Source organism: Somniosus microcephalus, chromosome 9 (genome assembly GCF_052327205.1).
Source record: "Somniosus microcephalus isolate GS21.2 chromosome 9, FLI_Smic_1.0, whole genome shotgun sequence".
In the NCBI taxonomy this organism is placed as follows: domain Eukaryota; kingdom Metazoa; phylum Chordata; class Chondrichthyes; order Squaliformes; family Somniosidae; genus Somniosus; species Somniosus microcephalus.
In genome coordinates, this window is record NC_140995.1 from 25,353,870 (window position 1) to 25,375,153 (window position 21,284).

The 21,284-nt window shown below is 43.4% G+C and overlaps 1 protein-coding gene across 1 annotated transcript in view; it reads right to left on the reverse strand.

The window, feature by feature from the left end:
- The window catches only part of mcph1 (microcephalin 1), a 378,761-nt gene that overhangs the window by 226,411 nt on the left and 131,066 nt on the right, over window positions 1-21,284 (reverse strand). The window contains exons 11-12 of the mRNA XM_085996458.1: window positions 14,974-15,011; window positions 9,897-10,059 (exon numbers count right to left, since the gene is read on the reverse strand). Of these exons, the coding sequence (XP_085852584.1) occupies window positions 9,897-10,059; window positions 14,974-15,011 (201 nt within the window). The remainder of the gene's footprint in view (window positions 1-9,896; window positions 10,060-14,973; window positions 15,012-21,284) is intronic.

The window sequence follows — 21,284 nt, forward strand, 5'->3', positions numbered from 1 at the left end:
CCTAATGATGAGGTAGAGATACCCATATCTACCTCCGATCCGGTGATACTGGAACCCGATGAACCCGACACTGGCATTCAAGCCGAATCAGCCTTGCCAAAAGAACCTACTACACCACCAGAAACTACTACACCACCGAGGCGTTATCCGGACCGAGTCAGGAAGCCTCCAGAGAGACTGACTTATAATTAATTAACTGCAGCAATGTGTAGATTATTTTTCTTGTAAAAAGTAATTAATGATTACTTAAAATATTATGTACTGGTTGGCTAAAAGGGGAGGAATTGTAGTGTATGTGCCTTTAAGAGCCCCCTGTGTACTGTAATGCCGGTAATGGCCACTCGGGCTATATAAGCCTGCATATTGTGTTGTATCAGTTAGTTCCCCTCCAGACTTTGTTCAGTGAACACCTGTGAAACCAACTCCTGTCTTCAGTGTCTCTATTAACACACGGATACAACAACTTGCACTATCCAACCTCAGGCTGCATAAAATAGCCTCTAACAGACCAGCAGTGATGGAGGCATTCCCCCCTGAAGATCGTGCTAAGGACGTCAAGGACCTAGACCTCTTCACCGATGACCTCCCCCCTACAGCGTAGCCTAGGGGTATCGTGGAACATAGCAACAGACACTTTCACGTTCCAAGTCTTAGACGCCAAGAAACCCTTCACACGTAGAGGAGTGCTCTCTACAGTCAACAGCCTGTACGACCCTCTCGGCTTCTTAGCCCCTGTCACCATACAAGGCAGGCTGCTCCTCAGGGAACTCTCCACACGCACTGAAGAGTGGGATTCACCTCTCCCTGAAGAGATGGAAGCAGAGTGGGACAGATGGAGAGACTCACTCCAAGACTTACAGGAGATCCGAATACCTCGCTGCTATTCGTCTTTCTCTCCCTTAAATGCCCAATTCAAAGAGCTTTGTGTCTTTGCAGACGCATCCGCTAAGGCCATTGCAAGTGTGGCTTATCTGAAGGTCACCACTCAAGAAGGACAAAGCAAAATCGGCTTCGTCTTTGATAGAGGCAAGTTGGCGCCCCAGCCAGACCTCACCATACCCAGATTGGAACTGTGCGTAGCAGAACGCAACCTACCTCCTCACAGCAGTCTACGGCAGCTGCATCCCATCATCGACACCGACGGACCGTCTCCGAGGTGGTTCTTCTTTTGTCGCCAGAGGACTCCAGTGACAAGTAGAGTTCGGACTATGTGGAGTCGTTAACGACCCCAGACGGGGAGTGTTCTGGACCAATGGACTTTTTACATGCAGTGAACATTTTATATGCAGATAGCACCCTCTGGTGGTGGTTATTGTGTTAGCAGTTTGTATGCTGGAAAGGTCATCTGACCTTTCTAGCTTTCTTCCTGTGTGAGGTCATTTGACCGTTGTTCCTTTCTTCCTGTGAGAGGTCATTTGACCTTCATACCTTTCTTCCTGTGTAACACAGGAAGTAGAATTCCAGAAAGAACCTGGCAGTAATGGAGGATTCCATAAGGGTTACACAATCCAATGTAATCTGATTTCATATGTTAGGCCAAGCGCAATATCTTTTCACAAATTTGTTCAAGTAAAGCTTCAAAACAGCTAATGGCTTCACGAAGAATTATTTCTGAATAAGTGTTTAACTTGCTGGATAACTAGATAGGAGCACGTCTAGCGCGGCCAGTACATGTATACTGTAGTACCGGCTGTGACCACACTTGTATATAAGCCTTGAGCATGCCTCTGTACCCCCAGTCTTGAGACTACCCTACTCCAGTAAACACCTGTTGATTGTTAAGTTACAGCATCCGTGTAGTTATTTGAAAACATCATACTCTCAGAATCACGGATCTAACAGTTATGGTCTGAAATTGCTGAACTCAATGTTGAGTCCAGAAGGTTGTAAAGTGCCTAATCGATAGATGAGGTGCTGTTCCTCGAGCTTACGTTGAGCTTCATTCGAACAGTGCAAGAGGCCGAGGACGGTGAGGTCAGAGTGGGAGTGGAACGGAGAATTAAAGTGACAGGTGACCGGAAGGTCGGGGTCCCCCTTACGGACTGAACGGAGGTGTTATGCAAAGCGGTCACCCAATCTGCGTTCGGTCTCCCCAATGTAGAGCAGCGAATACAGTATACTAAATAGCAAGAAGTACAAGTAAATTGCTGTTTCACCTGGAAGGAGTGTTTGGGGGCCCTGGACAGTGGGAAGGGGGGAGGTACAAGGGCATGTGTTGCATCTCCTGTGCTTGCACAGGAAGGTGCCGGGCGAAGGGGAAGGGGTGTTGGGGTGATAGAGGAGTGGACCAGGGTGTCGCGGAGGGAGCTGTCCCTTTGGAATGCTGAAAGGGGAGGTGAGGGGAAGATGTGTTTGGTGGTGGGATCACACTGGAGGTGGCAGAAATGGCGGAGGATGATCCGTTGAATGTGGAGGATGGTGGGGTGAAAGGTGAGGACAAGGGGAACCCTATCATGGTTCCATATAAATTGATGCTTTTGGCTCAAACAGCAGCTTTAATTCTCAGTGCTCGTGTTAAATGATTGGATTTATTTTATTTATAAACCTGTATTCATACAGTTACACTCCCATGTTTTTATTTTATCACCTGTGTCAGTGCTCAAATCTCTAATCACCTGAATATATTTTCCAATACATTCGACATATAAGGATTCATAAGTATGCAAGTTGCTTTGTACTTTCCTGTTTCCCAGGCAGCACCACATGCATTGTGAGATCATAACGCAGACCCATTAGAGGGCTTGTCATCCATAGAAATCTTTAAATGTAGTAAGAAAAAGCTGGAGCGTGCTGTGTTTCTAATCATATAGTTCAAATATGCCTTGGCACATATTAAACTGCTGTCTAAATTAGCATTAGCAGGCCTAATTTAACCTCTTCTCAGCCTGGGAACCAACCCGAGTGCTCCGCTACTACACTGCAAACTTAGCAAAGGGGCTCAGCTGAGTTTTAGTTTCAGCCAGAGATCAAACATGGATCTTCCTGGTCTGCATGTCTCAGCACCTCAGCGTGTGGTGCATTTATCAACGCAGCCATAAGAAAAGCACAAAACATTGCGCTAGGTTTTGCTCTCAAAATAACGATGAGGAGGAATTTCTTCACCCAGAGAGTGGTGAACCTGTGGAATTCTCTGCCACAGAGGGCGGCGGAGGCCAGTTCATTAAATATATTCAAGAAAGAGTTGGATATATTTCTTAAGGATAAAGGGATCAAGGGATATGGGGAGAAGGCAGGGACAGGGTACTGAATTTGAATGATCAGCCATGATCTCATTTAATGGCGGAGCAGGCTCGAAGGGCCGAATGGCCTACTCCTGCTCCTATCTTCTATGTTTCTATGTTAATGGCGCTCACTGTTGTTTATGCTCAAATGGTACAGCAACTTCAGGCGAGGAGCAGATGCGCAGTTAAACGTGAATATCCAAAAGTTGTTTTCCAAGTTGCACCAGTCCGCTGTTAGCTTCGCGAAAACGGCATCTTGCTGTCTGCCTCGCCATTGAAATGCATTGAAAAGCATGAAGTCGCTGTACTTGCGCAGTAGATACGAACTAAACTCGCCACAGAAAGTTAAGTCTTGTCATTTCAAGTCTAAGTACCCTTTTAACAACCTGATAAGTGTTGATTACTGCCAATCGACCTCTGGTACTGAAAATTAACTTCAGGTTTTAATTATTGTTGGAGATTGTTTTTAAATGTTAAATTAATTTTCTTATTTTATTTTCCTTTGTCTCTATTTTCTCTGTTAATCCAATCTTTCCTTCCCTTTCTATTTCTCTTTCTGTACCTGATTTTGCACTGAATTTACCCTCTCTAACTTACACTTCCATCTCAGTCCTTGCACTGTTCATTTCACAATCCTTCAATCTGATTGGTTAAGGAAATACGCAGTTGCTTGCCCTGTTCACTCAGGTCGCAGATGTCCTGTCTCCCTCCCCGTGTAGTTATCAGCTCATACTTTCAGCAACTTGTCGCATAGAAAATTAAAAAGCCTAAATGTACAAAGCAAGTCTAGCTAACGGCAGATACTGTTAGATGCCCTGTGTTGTGTTTGTACCGCTATACACAACTACATAAAATAATAAAGCAGCAGACACTGAGAGTAACTTCAAGTGATCTTTACTGGTTAACTGGAACTTCGGCACTGACTGTACAAATCGATACGCGTCTGTTATATACGCTCGCAACTAAGGATATACATCCGCAATACAAAGTAGTCCCTTCAATGCTGTATACATTACACTTCCTCCCCCTTTCGTTTAATAGTATATTAACGCAAAATTTCTATAATTAACATACAGAGCCTGTCTTTACAGTAACAAAATTCAAATTCCAACATAACATTTTATTTTGTCAACAGCCCTTTTACAAGTCAAGTCTCTGGGGAGGTCTCCTCTGCCTCTCTGGGTAATGTCTCTCCAGACTCTTTTGCTTTGGGGAATGAGACTGTACAGGTACAGTTGCATCAGATGAGCTATCAGCACAGGTAGAGCTCTCAGCTGAGGATGAGGCTGGTGCTGATGCTAATGAATCAGGAGTGTCTGTTTCCATGTCAGGTGAGTCTGGGCGAGGTATAGGGGTGTTTTCCACCTGAACGTCCAGAATTTGGTCCACATGACGTCTCAAAGCGTTCTCTCCCACATCCACAGTATACATCAGTGGTCCCTCTCTTGTGGATATTGTACCTGGTTGCCACTTTTCTGTGCGGAAATCACGAGCAAGAACTGACTGTCCCACACTGAAATTTCTTGTTGGCTTAGCATTCAAATGTTTGAACTGTTTGTTCTCTACATCACGATGTACATTCGGTTTAAGAAGGTCCATGCGAGATCTCAGGTTCCTGTTCAGAAACATCATCGCTGGAGTCTGATTAGTGGCTGCGTGTACTGCGTTCCGATAAGCAAAGAGGAATTTGTCTATCTTGTGTTGCAGTGGTAGATTCTCGCTGTACATTGCTTTGATGGCCTTCTTGAAAGTCTGTACGAATCTTTCTGCCAAGCCATTTGTAGCTGGATGGTATGGGGCAGATGTGTAGTGCTTGATTCCATTTTTCCTCATGAACCTTTGGAATTCGTCAGAGACAAATTGTCGTCCATTGTCTGTGCAGATTTGTTCTGGTAGTCCATTTCTAGCGAACATGGTCCTCAGAACTGAAATAGTCTTTTCAGATGTGGTTAATTTCATTTTAATGACCTCGGGCCATTTGGAATGTGCATCGACTGCAATCAAGAACATGGAGTCCATGAACAGTCCAGCAAAGTCGATGTGCACACATTGCCATGGTGATGAGGGCCATTCCCATGGATGGAGAGGGGCTTGTGGTGGTGCGTTCTGGACCTTTTGACATCCTGAGCAGCTCTTTGTCAGGTCCTCGATCTGTTTGTCAATTCCCGGCCACCACACGTAACCACGGGCAAGACTTTTCATCTTTACCGTACCTAAGTGGCCTTCATGCAGTTCATCTAGCACTCGGTTACGAAGCTTGGGAGGAATCACAACTCGTGAGCCGCACATCAGTGTTCCCCGACACACTGATTACTGCTCCCTCCTAGCTGAGAATGCTGGAAACAATGAGTCACCATGCACTGGCCATCCCTTCACAGTGATGTCATAAACTTGTGACAATGTAGGGTCATTGCGTGTTTCTCTTTCATTGAGGGAGTTTGTCACTGGTAGCTGCTCAACTATTGTTGTGTGAAATACCTCTGCTGAGTCAACTGTTGTAGTTTCCTCTGAGGTCGGCAGTGGTAAACGTGACAAACCATCGGCGTTGCCATGTTGCTTGGTCCCCTTGTATTCAATGTCATACAGGTGAGCCCCTAGGAAGAGTGACCATCGCTGTAGCCGTTGTGCCGTCATCACTGGAACGCCCTTCCTTGGGTTGAAGATTGAAACGAGAGGCTGGTGGTCAGTTAACAGTATAAACTGTTGACCATACAAGTAGTGGTTGAATTTCTTGACTCCCCACACAAGGCTGAGGGCCTCTCGGTCAATCTGTGCATAATTGCGTTCAGCTGTCGTCAATGATCTTGAAGCAAAGGCTATTGGTCTCTCGGAGCCATCTGGGAACTTATGTGACAACACGGCACCAATGCCATAGGGTGAAGCATCACATGCCAGTCGAATAGGTAAGGATGGGTCAAAGTGAGCTAGCACCTCTTCTGAAGTAATGAGTCTTTTACTCTCTTGAAAAGCTTGTTCACAGCTGTCACTCCACTTCCATTGTGACCCTGTCTGTAGCAGTGCATTTAGTGGATGTAACACTGTGGATAGGTTGGGCAAGAACTTGTGATAGTAGTTCACCAGTCCAAGATATGATCTCAACTGAGACACATTTTCAGGTGTTGGTGCATTAATCACAGCTTCAATCTTGTCTGGAGACTTGTGTAAACCGTCCTTGTCAATCACATATCCACAGTATGAGATTTCCTTTTTGAAAAACTCACACTTGTCTCGGTTCGCTCAGAGCCCATACTGCCGTAACCTGATGAGCACCTGTTCGAGGTTGGAAAGGTGGTCGTTGTCATTCTTGCCAGTAATGATGATGTCATCAAGAAAACACTGAGTACCTGGGATCCCCTGCAGGACTTGGTCCATTGCCCTTTGCCAGATTGCAGGAGCTGATGCTATTCCGAATACCAGCCGATTGTACTGGTAAAGGCCTTTGTGCGTATTTATTGTCAGGTACTTCTTTGATGCATCATCAATTTCCATTTGGAGATAGGCCTGGGCCAAGTCAATCTTTGTGAAGCGTTCCCCTCTTGACAGGGAAGCAAAGATGTCCTCAATGCGAGGCAATGGGTACTGTACTGTGTGGAGGACTGGGTTAAGTCACCTTAAAGTCTCCACCAATGCGCACTTTTCTTGGCTTTCCTGGTTTTGTGCTGGAGGTTTTCTTCATCACTGGAACTATAGGTGTGGCCCATTCACTCCAATCCACCTTGGACAGGACCCCTAGCTGCTCCAAGTTCTCCAGCTCTGCTTCTACTGAAGGGCGAATTGCATAAGGCACTGGTCTGGCCTTGTGGAACTTTGGATTTGCGTTCTCCTCAATCTTAATTTTTGCTTTCATGTCCTTAAGTGTTCCTATTCCCTTCTTGAACAGTTCCTGAGAGTCAGAGAGTATTTGTGACAGTCTCTCAGGAGTGGCGTTGCTGTCCTCCTTTGCTGACACAAACAGTGCTTGGATGGTGTGCCAATCCAACTGTATTTTCCTGAGCCATTTGCATCCCAGCAATGGTGGTCCTCCATTTTCCACTACATAGAGGTTCAATTGCGGTATTTTTTTTTCTTTGTATGTCACTGTCACTTTTATTTTACCTTTGGGGCACACTCTTTGTCCTGTGTATGTCTTTAACAGTACTTTAGTTGGCCTTAGCGGTATGTGTGAAAACAGTCGTTTGTAGTCATGTACAGAGATCACTGTTAAAGCTGAGCCTGTGTTCAACTCCATTTTCAGCCTAACTCCTGCCACTTCTGGAGTAACCCATATTATTCTGTGATCCTGTTTCTTTCACACTGTATAGTTTTAGACAAGCCAGATCCTCTTCCTGTGAGTCTGTGTCACTTTTTTCTTTATCTGAACTGTCTACAGTCACGTAGTGTACCTTCTTGTATCTATCTTTGAAAGGTTTCTTGTTTTCAGTCACTTGGTGTGCCTTTGTATCAGTTTTCTGCTTCTTTGCTTTGCAGACCCTTTCAATGTGCCCTCGTTTGCCACATTGTCTGCAATCTTTGTCTTTAAACCAACAGTCATTGTGGTCATGTGACATTTTACCACAGCGATAGCACTTCTTTTCTTGTTTCAGTGACATTTTGTTAGTGGAATATTCCAGGGATTTTTGTTGAATTTCTAAAGCGCCATGTGCTGCTGCTTCCATTGAAATTGCAATACTTAGAGCCTTCTCCAAGGTGAGGTCTTTTTCAGACAGGAGCTTCTTTTGTGTGCTTCACTTTGCATGCCACACACTAATCTGTCCCTCAATGCGTCTGATAAGCCCACTCCAAATTGGCAGTGTTCTGATAATTTGCGCAACTTTGCCAAATATTCAGAAATGCTTTCATTTTTGCTCTGGTTCCGTTTATGGAATTTAAATCTTTCGGCTATGAGCAGTGGTCTAGGGCTTAAATGGTCTTGGAGTGTGTCCACTATTTGTTTGAATGTTTTGTTTGCTGGCTTTTCAGGGGTTAATAAACTACGTAGCAGCCCGTATGTCTTTGCGCCCATAACACTCAGCAAAACAGTGGCTTTCTTTTCTACCTCCACTCCGTTAGCCTCACAGTACAACTCCACTCTTTCAATGTAAATTGCCCAGTCTTCAATGCTGCTATCAAATGCTGCAATCGTGCCAATCATCGCCATTTTTTTTCCAAACCCGTTTTTCTTTCTTTACTAGTTAGCTAGCGTCATGCAAGTCCTGTGCACTTTTCACTTGACTTACGTATCCCCTGCCTAGCTTAGCAAGCGTGCTCCATTTTCTCTACCTTCTCGCTCCTTTCTTCCAAATTTCGGTGTCCTCTGGATGCGATGCCAGAATAGGAAGAAGTAGGTTCATAATTCTCGTCGCCAATTTGTTGTTTGTACCGCTATACACAACTACATAAAATAATAAAGCAGCAGAGACCTGAGAGTAACTTCAAGTGATCTTTACTGGTTAACTGGAACTTCGGCATTGACTATACAAATCGATACGCGTCTGTTATATACGCTCGCAACTAAGGATATACATCCGCAATACAAAGTAGTCCCTTCAATGTTGTATACATTACACCCTGCTACAGCAAATTCTGGCCCTTACTTAATTTTGGAAACTATGCCCTCTACTGGCACCAATTAGTTTCAGACAGGGGTAACTTTACCATTATGCTAAAGCCAGAGTTCTTTTACATCGTGCAGGGCAATCTAATTCTGCGAGCTAATCATTTTTCAACACCATGATCTAATTCAAATCATACAAAACCATACCTTGTATTTTAAAGAATATGTACAGCATAACCATTTCAAATTACAGATTAATTTAATAATCCATAGTTGCCCATCAATTCTGAAAAGGTAATGGCAATATTTGGATTTCTAAATGTTTCAGAAGGTGCTTCGTAGGAAACTTGAGAAGTTATGGGAAAATAGAATTAAGGATTAAATAAACTGGACAAAAAATGGTTAAATGAGGAAAGCCAGATTATTCAAAATGAGAAATTGCCAGGTTGGGAAGAGGTACTAGTAGAGCATCTCAGAAACCTTCTATTCATAATCGTCAACAGGAGTCAGAACAGGGGGAAATGAGCAAAATATCAAAACTGCGAAACATAAGAAAGTGTACCGGTTTAATTATAAAGGTACCACAGTTAACCAATAGAATAATTGGGAAGCCATATTGTGTGGCAGAAGGGAAGGTAAATGGCTTCTAATGTTCAAAATGCAAGACTATACAAATTTAATCTGGCAATACTTAGGAGTAGTTCAGGGGAGGTAGTAGAGGAGAAAGAAAACTTCAAATAGCTGCACATGAAAAAAATAGCAAAGAAACATTGAAGGGAATCGACACTATCTTGGGAGTGTAATGAAACAGGTAAATATATTTTTAGGGTGACTATCAAGGACATTGGAATAGGTAATACTGAACATGTACAATATCACATTTAGATTACAATATTTACAGAAGGATATAACAGTCTATGTTGAGAAAGTACAAATTAGAAATCGGAACTCAAAGGGGAATTAAATCTAGAACAACAGCATAAAGATGACAATTGATTCAGTGGTCAAGATTTATAAAGGAACAGAGGTGCTAATTCAAATGAGCCTTTTCTTGTTGATTTCTTTTGTCCTTTCTGTATGGATGGATTTGGCACAATACACTGAAGCGAACTTTACAAACGGGTGATTCAAGGTTAACCTACCCAGTCAAAGGACAAAATCCAGCACCCTCGGGCAATTCCAAACAAAACGTTCAAAGTACGCCGTGGGCGTCCCGCTACGACATGAGTTGTTGTTTCACTCACATGGTCCGAGAACAGAAAGCCACCTAGCCGCTTCACAATTTGAATCACAATGATCTGATTCCTGTTAAGAAAACATACAAAACATTTCAAGTAATACATTCTCAAAGTAGAAAAAAATTTTAAGAGCAGTTTTCACAGGCCAATGGGACCTAATCGAAGGGAGTTTAAGAATATAACAAAGCATAGTGCATGCAAACAGTCTCAAATTTTAAAAACATACACTTTAATTTAAAAAAATGTACATTAACAAAAATAAAACTCTACCAACAAATTTCCCTTGGCATTATGCATGACAAGTCCAATGATATGTTGTTTTATAGTGGCAGGGACATTATACCATGAAATGCACAATATACGACTCTAATAAGGTGCAGCTATGTTTTAAATGCTTTGTCCCTTTAAGGCCATACATTTAATTGCTATAAATTCTGTGACCAAGAAGTTAATTGCTATTGGTGAAATAAGTTTGGTAGGTATTTGTAAATTCCTACCTGCACATCAAAAGAAACAAGCATGAAATTACTGTACTGCCTTTTTTGTGCTTTTGACAGTTTGAAGTGTTATGTCTGAAGTCTGAGACGCACAAATGAAATTATATATAATAGCAGATCTCCTGCAGCATTGCTTATGGTGAATTGAAAGTTATGCTGTTGCATGCACATTTCGTTCTCTCTCTCTTGCACACAAAATTAGGCACAGGAGCCAGATGTGGTCAATACAACTACTATTAGTTAGACATGAGAGGTGGTTTCATCAAGGCCATTACTGCCTGCCACAATATCAAATTGGTAAATAGTCAAAGATATATCATTTAAAAGGCACACAAACTAAGTTACTGCTGCCTGTTTTAACAATATTTATGAATGCAGTTTTACAGATCAATATTTTGCCTTGCACTTCATCAGGAATTTATAGATGAGGGAAAGGATTTTGAATTTCATACTTTAGAAGCAGTGAAGATTAAGGGTAGATTTGATAAAGGTGTTCAATATTATGAGGGATTTTGATAGAGGAGATAGGGAGAAACTGTTTCCACTGGCAGGAGGGTCAGTAACCAGAGGACAGAAATTTAAGATCATTGGCAATAGATCCAAGGGAAATCAGGAAAGTTTTTTTTATGCAGGGAATTAAGATCTGGAATGCACTACCTGAAAAGATGGTGGAAGCAGATTCAATAATAACTTTTAAAAAGGAATTGGATAAACACTTTAAAAGGAGACATTTACAGAGCTATGGGGAAAGAGCCGGGGAGTGGGACTAATTGGAGAGCTCTTTCAAAGACACGATGCACCGAATGACCTTCTGTGCTGTAAAATTGTATGATGAAGGGCTAGTGTTGGTCATTGATGTGGGAACAAATCAGGGAGTGGGACTTAATGTGGCACAGGATGTATGTAAAGAGCTTTTAACATTGTTCACGGAGGGTGAAGATTGGGAGACCAGCATGGAGAGTGTTGGAATAGTTGACAAATGCATCGATAAGGGTTTCAGTGGTGGTAGGGCAGTGGTAATGACTGCGGTAAGCAATGCTACAGTGGTAAAAGTAAGCAGTCTTCATGATGGATAGGATGTGGCCTTAAAGCTCAGCTCAGGGTCAAATAGCACTCCAAGGCTGTGAACAGACTGAGTCAGCCTGAGTGTGTGGCGGGGATTGGGTGTAATCAGTGTCAAGGGAATGGAGGTTGTAATAGTGGCTGAAAACAATGGCTTCGGTCTTCTCAATGATAAGCTGCTGTAAATTATGACTCAAATATAGAAGCTGACTCAGTGTCTATGGATGATGTCACTGAGGGGCACCACATAGATGAGGAAATGGAAGGAGTCACTGCTGGAGATGCACTGACTACATTGGGACAGTTAAGAGTGGAATGATGCAAGGCAGTCCCACTGAGCTGGACCATGTGGAGGAAGCAGTGGAAGAGACTGGCACAATGGATTGTGTCAAATGTTGCAGAGCAGGCAACCAGATCACGGAGCAATAAAGTGTATGGTTACCGTCACAGAGAATATCACTGGTGACTTTAACCAGGGCAGTTTCGTGCTGTGAGCAAGGTAGAAATCAAACTGAAGAGAATCAACCAAGGAATGTGCACACAATTGAAAGGGAATGACACATTCAAGGATCATGGAAAAGAAGGGGAGGTTAGAGATTGGGTAATGGCTGGAGGGAACCAATAGACAATGGTGGGCTTCTTGACGAGGGGACGATGATCGGATGAGGGACAGTGACTGAACAGAGGGATCTATTTACAGTTTTGGCAAGCAATGGGCCAGAAATTTAGTTAAGTGGTTAGGAGTAGGTGGTGAGGGGATCAGGATCCACAAGCAGGTTTCATAGAAGAGATAAGATTGTGGGTTGAGATAGGAGAGAGCCTGAAAAATGACGGGAACACGAAGGTTAGGAGATGATCGGTGGTAGTGGGTGGGGTGACTGGGGGGAGCGGTGCCCAAGACATCTGGTCTCAATCTTGAGACAAAGAAATTGATGAGATGCTCACAGTTGATGTTAGAGGTGAGAAAGTTGAGGTTGCTGCTCGAGAGAGCCAGGCAGAGGGTGCAGAAATGCACAACATGGGGAGACCACATATTTCAACTCTGGGGTGGGAGCAGGGGGAAAGGTTGGCTGGGATCTTTAGAAAATGAGGTGGAGGTCAATGGGAACATGTTAAATGGGGTGTGCTAGGAGGCAGGAGGACATGGGGCAGGAAGAGAGCACATAACAGGGCTGGAGGAAGGTCGATTGAGGTGGTCTTGGGTTCAGATAGCAACCAATATGCAAATGTGGGCAAATGCAGGATAAACCAGAGCTTACATAAACAAGAGGCGGTGAATTAGGCATAGCAAGAAAGTCTATACAGGAGGAGCTAATGAGTGGAGGTAGCCAGTCCAGTGATCAGACATAGATGGGCAAGGCAGATTGGAGAAGAGATTGTAAGAGAGGTAGCACGCCCCGGAGCCTACAAAAAGAGTTGGAGAAGTCCGGAGTCAGCAAAGAAATTTGTGAAAGTGTGCACCAGACTTCCAAATAAAGCATTTAAAACAGTCTTAAATCCTTCATAAAGATAAGAATGGCTGATTGAATATAGGAATTGGATGGGAAAGAAGAATGCAAGAAGCAATGTATCTTGCATGTCTGACAGCACCGATTACAGGAATTCAAACAAATATATCAGTTCATGATGTTCAGACGATGACTCACATTAGATGAGAAGGCTAATCAGACAGCTGGTTGACTTAACAAGAAAGCTGGAGAGGGGTTGAGTCATCTACAGAACAAATGCTTTTGGTGCACAGAATGCTGCTGCTGAAGTACTTAAATATGGGGAACCAGGAGGACTGGCTATGATAAATGGGTTCTGGAGAACAGAGCAAGTAACTCAGGTTTGGAATCTAGCACAAATAATTTCATCATATAAGGAGGACAGAGTGGAATGTATTAACTGAGATGCATTAGTTTGATCAGTGTGCCCGAAAAAGTTTCTGCTGCAGAATTCCTGAATAGGATACAGGAATGTCAAATGGAAGGCTGGGGGGGGGGGGGGGGGGGGTGGGGGGGAAACCAGTGTTGCTTTAAAACATGTAACTGCTGACCAGATCTTTACACAGATAAATGATGGAACAGCATTGGGATGATAAGAAAGGTCTATTGGTATGTTTTGTGGACTGAAGCAAATATCCGATTCAGTGTGGGGAGATGATGTCTTGGAACTGTTGGATCTCGATGGAGTGCCTGGAAAAGGAGATGTACAAGGGTGTGTGTCGGGATTGAAAGGCATATCAGAATGATTCAAACTGAAACAGGTTGCATCTGGTCTCACACCATGCTCGATAGATCATAGACCATATCAAGAATTGGGAAACGGGCACTGAAGGCAGTTTGCGTGAATGTGCATGGGTAGGTTAAAACTTTAAAAATTGGGAATGTGCAGGTGATGTTGCCATTCTCGCTGGATCCTTGGTGGCCATCGTTATGCTACAAAGTCATCCTTCCCCTGTGCTGAAAATGAGCGATCACAAGTCTTCAACTTTTGGTCACGCTTACCCAGAAATTAAACTATGTGACGTAATAAAACTCACTACGCACTTGGTTTGAGTATAAAGCAAGACTTCAATCAACTTGTTTCAAAACATGGAGATCTAGTTGTACTTCACTAGTTCCTGTCTTACAAAATGCCCCTGGACAAGCTGGGCCCACGCCCGAGTATTTATACTCCTTGGACGGCGCCACCAGCTGGCCGTCCAGTGTTATTTCATGAGTAGTTTCTTTATGATGAGATTTATAACACTATGCAAGTTCTAAAATCTGAAGACTTTTAAAACCAAGCTTGGCATCATCTTATCACTGCTTCATGACTTATTCTTTACAACCTTGATGGTGTCCTGCAAACCTTGGCCTTTAAACTTAGTTCATCAACTTAAAAAACATGATGACAAAGGAACTCGTTGGCGATCTATAGAAGTTGGGATTCAACATCAACTTTGCCAAAACCAAGTGTATAGCGTACTGCTTGTATCGGTTCCACTTACTGAACCAGGAATCACTGCCTTCAAGAGGAATTTGGGGGAGGAAAGAGAAAAACAACCAGGAATGCCTTAAATTTGAAGTTGCATTTAAATATACAAAATGGGATGGCTTACGGCTTTTCATATAAAAGGTTTTGAAGAGTTATCTTTTGTTTCATTTCTGGTTTCTTGCATTATAACAATTTCAAAGCAGTGATATTGGTGATGAATTTATACACAAGTTATACACTCTACAGGCAACTACTGTTAAAGTAAGAACCAAACAATTCACTACCGCTTTAGCAAGGTTCCTTACACATCTTTTTCAACTAAGCATAATGCATTCTTTATCATATGTTAAATCTAGCTTCTCCCTGGACATACCACAGCATATAGCTGCCAGCTTTCAAAGGTTAAAGGTTTTTTTTTAAGGTTCAGGGAAAATCAAAATAAAAAGAAATTTTGCACTTACTCTGAAGGCATGCTCGTCATGACTAGTGTTCTGCTTGGCTAGAAAAATAAAGAAAACCAGTATAAACTCTTTTAGCCCATAATCATTCCTGATCACACTGATAAGCACAATTACATCATGGATTTTGCAAGAAATGGAACTGCAGATCGTGGTCAAAGATTTTGTTACAATTTGCTTATAACAACAGTTTAATGTTATACAAGTACGTACTTTCACATATAATGATGTACATTGCTGCATACTTTATCAGTTTCTAATAATACTACCACTTTCTGTTTGTAATCATGAGTAAGGTACCATACATGTATTTATTGTAATTTAAATTTAAGAAAGTTTTTTTTATTCATTCATGGGATGTGGGTGTCGCTGGCAAGGCCAACATTTATTGCACATCCTTAATTGCACTTGAGAAGGTGGTGGCGAGCCGACCTCTGGAACCACTGCAGTCTGTGTGGTGAAGGTACTCCCACAGTGCTGTTAGGGAGGGAGTTCCAGGATTTTCACCCAGCGACGAATAAGGAAAAGCGACACATTTCCAAGTCAGGATGGCGTGTAACTGGAAGGGAACTTGGAGGTGGTGGTGTCCCCGACCCATGCGCCCGCTGCCCTTGGCCTTCTAGGTGATAGAAGTTGCGGGTTTGGGAGGTGCTATCGAAGAAGCCTTGGCGAGTTGCTGCAGCGCATCTTGTAGATGGTACACACTGCAGCCACGGTGCACCGGTGGTGAAGGGAGTGAATGTTTACGGTGGTTGATGGGGTGCTGATCAAGTGGGCTGCTTTGTTCTGGATGGTGTCGAGCTTCTTCAGTGTTTTTGGAGCTGTACTCATCAAGGCAAGTGGGGAGTATTGGATCACACTCTTGACTTGTGCCTTGTAGGTGGTGGAAAAGCTTTGGAGAGTCAGATGAGTCACTCGCCACAGAATACCCAGCCTCTGACCTGCTCTTGTAGCCACTGTATTTATGTGGCTGGTCGAGTTAAGTTGCTGGTCAATGCTGACCCCCCAGGCCATTGATGGTGGGGGCTTCAATGATAGTAATGCCATTCAATGTCAAGGGGAGGTGATTAGACTCTCTCTTGTTGGAGATGGTCATTGCCTGGCCCTTGTGTGACGTGAGTGTTACTTGCCACTTATCAGCTCAAGCCTGGATGTTGTCCAGGTCTTGCAGCATGTGAACACGGGCTTCTTCATGATCTGAGGAATTGTGAATAGAACTGAATACTGTGCAATCATCGGCAAACATCTTCACTCTGACCTTATGATGGAGGGAAGGTCATTGATAAGCAGCTGAAGGTAGTTCAGCCTACAACACTGTCCTGAGGAACTCCTGCAACCATGTCGTGGGGCTGAGATGATTGGCCTCCAACATCCACAACCATCTTCCTTTGTGCGAGGTATGACACCAGCCATTGAAGGGTTTTCCCCGATTCCCACTGACTTCAATTTTACTAGGGTTCCTTGGTGCCACACTCAGTCAAATGCTACCTGGATGTCAGGGGCAGTCACTCTCCCCTCATCTCTGGAATTCAGCTCTTTTGTCCATGTTTGGACCAAGGCTGTAATGAGGTCTGGAGCCAAGTGATCCTGGTGGAACCCAAACTGGTCAGTGGTTAGCAGGTTATTGGTAAGTGCCACTTGACAGCACTGTTGATGACACCTCCCATCACTATGCTGATGATTCAGAGTAGGCTGATGGGGGGTAATTTGCTGGATTGGATTTGACCTGCGTTTTGTGGACAGGCATACCTAAGCAGTTTTCTACATTGTCAGGTAGATGCCAGTGTTGTAGCTATACTGGAACAGCTTGGCTAGAGGTGCAGCTAATTCTGGAGCACATGTCTTCAACACGACAGCCAGGATGTTGCCAGGACCCACTCTACACTTCTGGCTGAAGATGGTTGCGAACACTTCATCCTTTCTTTTGCATTCACATGCTGGGCTCTGCCATTATTGAGGATGGGGATGTTCATGGAGCCTCCTCCTCCCATCAGCTGTTTAACTGTCATCATTAATGACTGGGCTTGGCAGGACTGCAGAGCTTCGATCTGATCCGTTGGTTGTGGGATCACTTGGCTCTGTCTATAGCATGCTGCTTCCACTGTTTGGCATGCATTTAGTCCAGTGCTGCAGGTTAACCAGGTTGGCACCTAATTTTTAAGTATGCCTCGTTTGATGGGAATGGTAGAGTGAGGGATATGTCGGGCCATGAGGTTACAGATTGTGGTGGAATACAATTCTGATGCTTTTGATAGCCCACTCCGCCTAATGGGTGCCCAGTTCTGAGATGCTAGATCTGTTCTAAATCTATCCCATTTAGCATGATGGGAGTAAAATGATGGAAGGTGTCCTCAGTGTGAAGACGGGACTTGGTCTCCGCAAGGACTGTGTGGTGGTCACTCCTACTAATACTGTCATGGACAGGTGCATCTGCGACCGGTAGATTGGCGAGGACAAGGTCAAGGAGGTTTCTCCCTCGTGTTGGTTCTCTCACCACAAGCCGCAAGCCCAGACTGGCAGCTGTGTCCTTCAGGACTCAGCCAGCTGTGATGCTACTGAGCCAATCTTGGTATAGAGTACGGGAAACTCTCTTTTAACTGGCACCTAAATATCCGGAAATCTCTCTTAACTGGCAAAATTCAGGAGTAGGTTCAGTTAAGTTTTACTATATATTAGTGGCCGTGTAACCAGGGTTCCTGGATCTGTGGCCGTGTAACCGGGGTTCCTGCACCAGTGGCCGTGTAACCGGGACTCCTGCACAAGTGCCGTGTAACCGGGGCTCCTGCACCTGTGGCCATGTACAGGGCTCTCGTGCCTTGGTAAATATACCTCTCTGTAATCCGGACTTTTTGATCAACCGGCACCACGCCGGTCCCGTTGGTGCCGGATAAAAAAAAGTTTCCTGTACTTTGTTTTAACTGAGTTTTCACTGAACTCACATGCATTTGATACACTTATCATAATCATAACTGCATGATGGTATGAGTGAGTACTGACTGAGAAATATCAACATCATTAACCACTGCCAACAGAGCCAAGGAAGACACTAACCTGGCACTAAGGCTTTTTTGTTTGGTCTATGTAGCTATGCCAAATGAGGCTGCCAGTGACTCAATGGAAGAGGTGCAGAAACGAATCCACAATAGTGAACTATTCAATCTGGCCAGATTATCATCTTTCACAGTGATAGAAGTACTAATCAGCAAGTTTCTGCTTGCTAATTATGTACTAGTATCCAATTCAGAAATGACACGGCAGCAGATAACTAAAGGCATGCAATAATAGCCTGAAGCTTTGAAAACAATCTGCTTCACCAAGGCAGAAAAAATGGGCCAGAATTTGCTGTCAAAGTTAAAGCAAGGCTAATGGCGCTCACCGTTATTTATGGGGAAATGGTACAGCAACTTCAGGCGAGGAGCAGATGCACAGTTAAATGTGAATAACCAAAAGTTGCTGTCTGAGTTACACCGCTCCTCAGTTAGCTTTGCAAAAAGTACATCTTGCCCTTAACTTCCCCACATTTTTTTTTGGAACTTGCTGTATTTGCCCATTAAATTCACTACAGAAAGTTAAATCTTGTCATTATAAGAGCAAGTACCCTTTTAACAACATGATCAATGTTAATGACTGCCAATGAACCTCTCTGGCACCGGAAATTAACTATTACAAGCACGGAGTCTCATTCCTTCAGGTTTAGAATTTTTCAGGAAGATTTTAAAATACGGCAAGTTTTAAATTTTCGTTTCCTTTCTGTCTCATTTTCCTCCATCTCTTTATTTCTCTTTCTGTACCTGATTTGACATTGAATTCACCCCCTTTAATTCACTTTCATTCTCAGTCCTTCTGTGTTTATTTCCCAATCCTTAAATCTCATTGGGTAAGAAGATACCCTGTTGGCTGCCCCATTCACCAAGGTCCCAGGTGCGGTTTCCCTCGCTGTGCTATTATCAGCTCACATTTTCAGCAACTTTGTGGGCCAAGTTTTTTGAGCTGAAGGTTACAGGGGCAAGTCTAACAGACAGCAGACACCGTTAGATGCCCTGCTACAGTAAATTTTGGCCCAAAGTTTCATCTAACATCTTCTAAGTTGTCATCAACCATCCATCTTCATAAAGGAATCCATTCTAAATTCTGTGAAGCAATTCACACACTCTGTGTGCTGTCCAACACCATGCTCACCAACTAAGAGGTGTTGTCACAAATCAAAATGGCAGTTTAGTACTTGGATCAATCTGGAAACAGCATGGATTTTGACTCAAGACTAACTCAAAGGGGATATAATGCTGCAGTCATATGCACCATTCTTCACAACTGTGAAATGTGAAGCCACTACTGAAGCCACTCCATGAACTTGGTAAATTCCATCTACAGCATTTTTATACCATCATGATGATGATGATTAAGTGGAAGGACAAATTTCTGAGCAAAGGTTTTACTCATGCACAGGCTTGTGGTATCAAAACTATTAAGCTGGAAGATGACTAAGGCACAGGCCAGAGGTGAGAGGAACAAGCCATGCTATCAGATTGTGCAAGGACAGGCTGAAAAAAGTGAGTCCTTTATGGTAAACAGGACCCAGGTGATTAAAAGAAACAAGTCACACTGAATCAGAACCTATCCTGGTCCAGCAACCTTAATAGATGGGAGAAACTGCCAAGTGACAACATGAAGTTGCGCCTGGCTATTCGACAAAGGACGAGCAAAGCCCCTTTCAAGAACCAGAAGAAAATGACAGAATCTACACCAACAGCAGCCAGCTATAACCCAACAAGGGCAAGGAGACCTCAGGTGTGAAACATGAAAAAGGTAGTGCCCGCCTTATATTGAGGCGCAAGGAGAATCACCGTCTGCAATTTATTTTGCCAAATATATTCCGAGGATAATGAAGCAACTCATTTCTTGGCCTCTATCATGGCATTCAGTAACTGTCCATAAAGAGGCATGCAAGATTGGCTGGAGTTCCTTTCTGATTTTCCTTCCTTTCTATGAAGCACCAAGCAAATAGTAGGCACCTTTCTTGTTGCAGTACTTCTAAGAAATCAGGATATGTCCTTGCACTCTACAACACAGCACATGAGTAAACAAATAAGACGTACTACCCCGAATTGCTACAATTAATGTTCTTAGATAGGAACAGGAGTAGGCCATTTGGCCCAAACATGTTCTGCCAGTTTGTTACCCATAACAGCTCTTCAACTTTGGATCCTAATTCTACATCCTTTCCTGATATTGCTCAACACCCCGAGTTCTCGAGTGATTATCTCCCTTTTAAACAGCTCAATTGGTTCTGTGTTCATGGTATTCTTAGCATTGTATTCTAAACAGGAACCTAGGTACAGGAGTAGGCCATTCAGCCCCTCACACTTGCTCCGCTATTCAATTAGATCATGACTGACCTACACCTCAACTCCATTTACTCATTTTTGCGCCATATCCTTTGATACCCTTACCTAATAAAAACCTATCTTAGTCTTGAAAGCTCCAATTATCTTAGCATCCACAGCCTTTGGAGCAGAGTGTTCCAGATTTCTACTACCCTTTGTGTGAAAAAGTGCTTCCAGATTTAGTTCCTGAATGCCCCAACTCTAATTTTAAGATTATGCCCTCTTGTTCGCGATTCCCCAACCAGAGGAAGTAGTTTCTCTGTATCGATCCTATCAAATCCTTTTAACATTTTAAACACCTCTCAATCTTCTATACTTAAGGGAGTACAAGCCAAGTTTATGCAACCAGTCCTCATAATTTAACTCTCTAAGTCCCCGTATAATTCTGGTGAACCGGTACTGCACCCTCTCCAAGGCCTTCCTGAGGTGTGATGCCCAAAATGAATGCAGTACTCCAAATGTGGTCTGACCAAGGCTCTACACAGCTGAAGCATAACTTCCTCCCCTCTGTGATCAAGCCTCCCTTTTTGGTTGTTTTTTGTACCTGTCTACTAGCTTTTTATGATTTGTGTACTTAGACTCCCAAATCTCTCTGCTTCACTACAGTTACTAGTTTCTCACCATTTAGAAAATACTCCAATTTATCTTTCTTGGGTCCAAAGCAGATGACTTCACATTTCCCCACATTGAACTCTGTCTGCTATAGCTTTACCCGTTCACTTAATCTGTCTATGTCCCTTTGAAACTTCCTGCTCCCATCTGTACTACTTACTGTTCCTCCTAACTTAGTGTCAGCTGCAAACTTGGATACAGAACTCTCTCTCTCCTTTATCCAAGTCATTAATAAATATGGTGAAAAGTTGAGGCCCCAGAGCAGATCCCTGGGGAATACTACTTGCCACACCCCGCCAGAGTAAGTATCCTTTATTC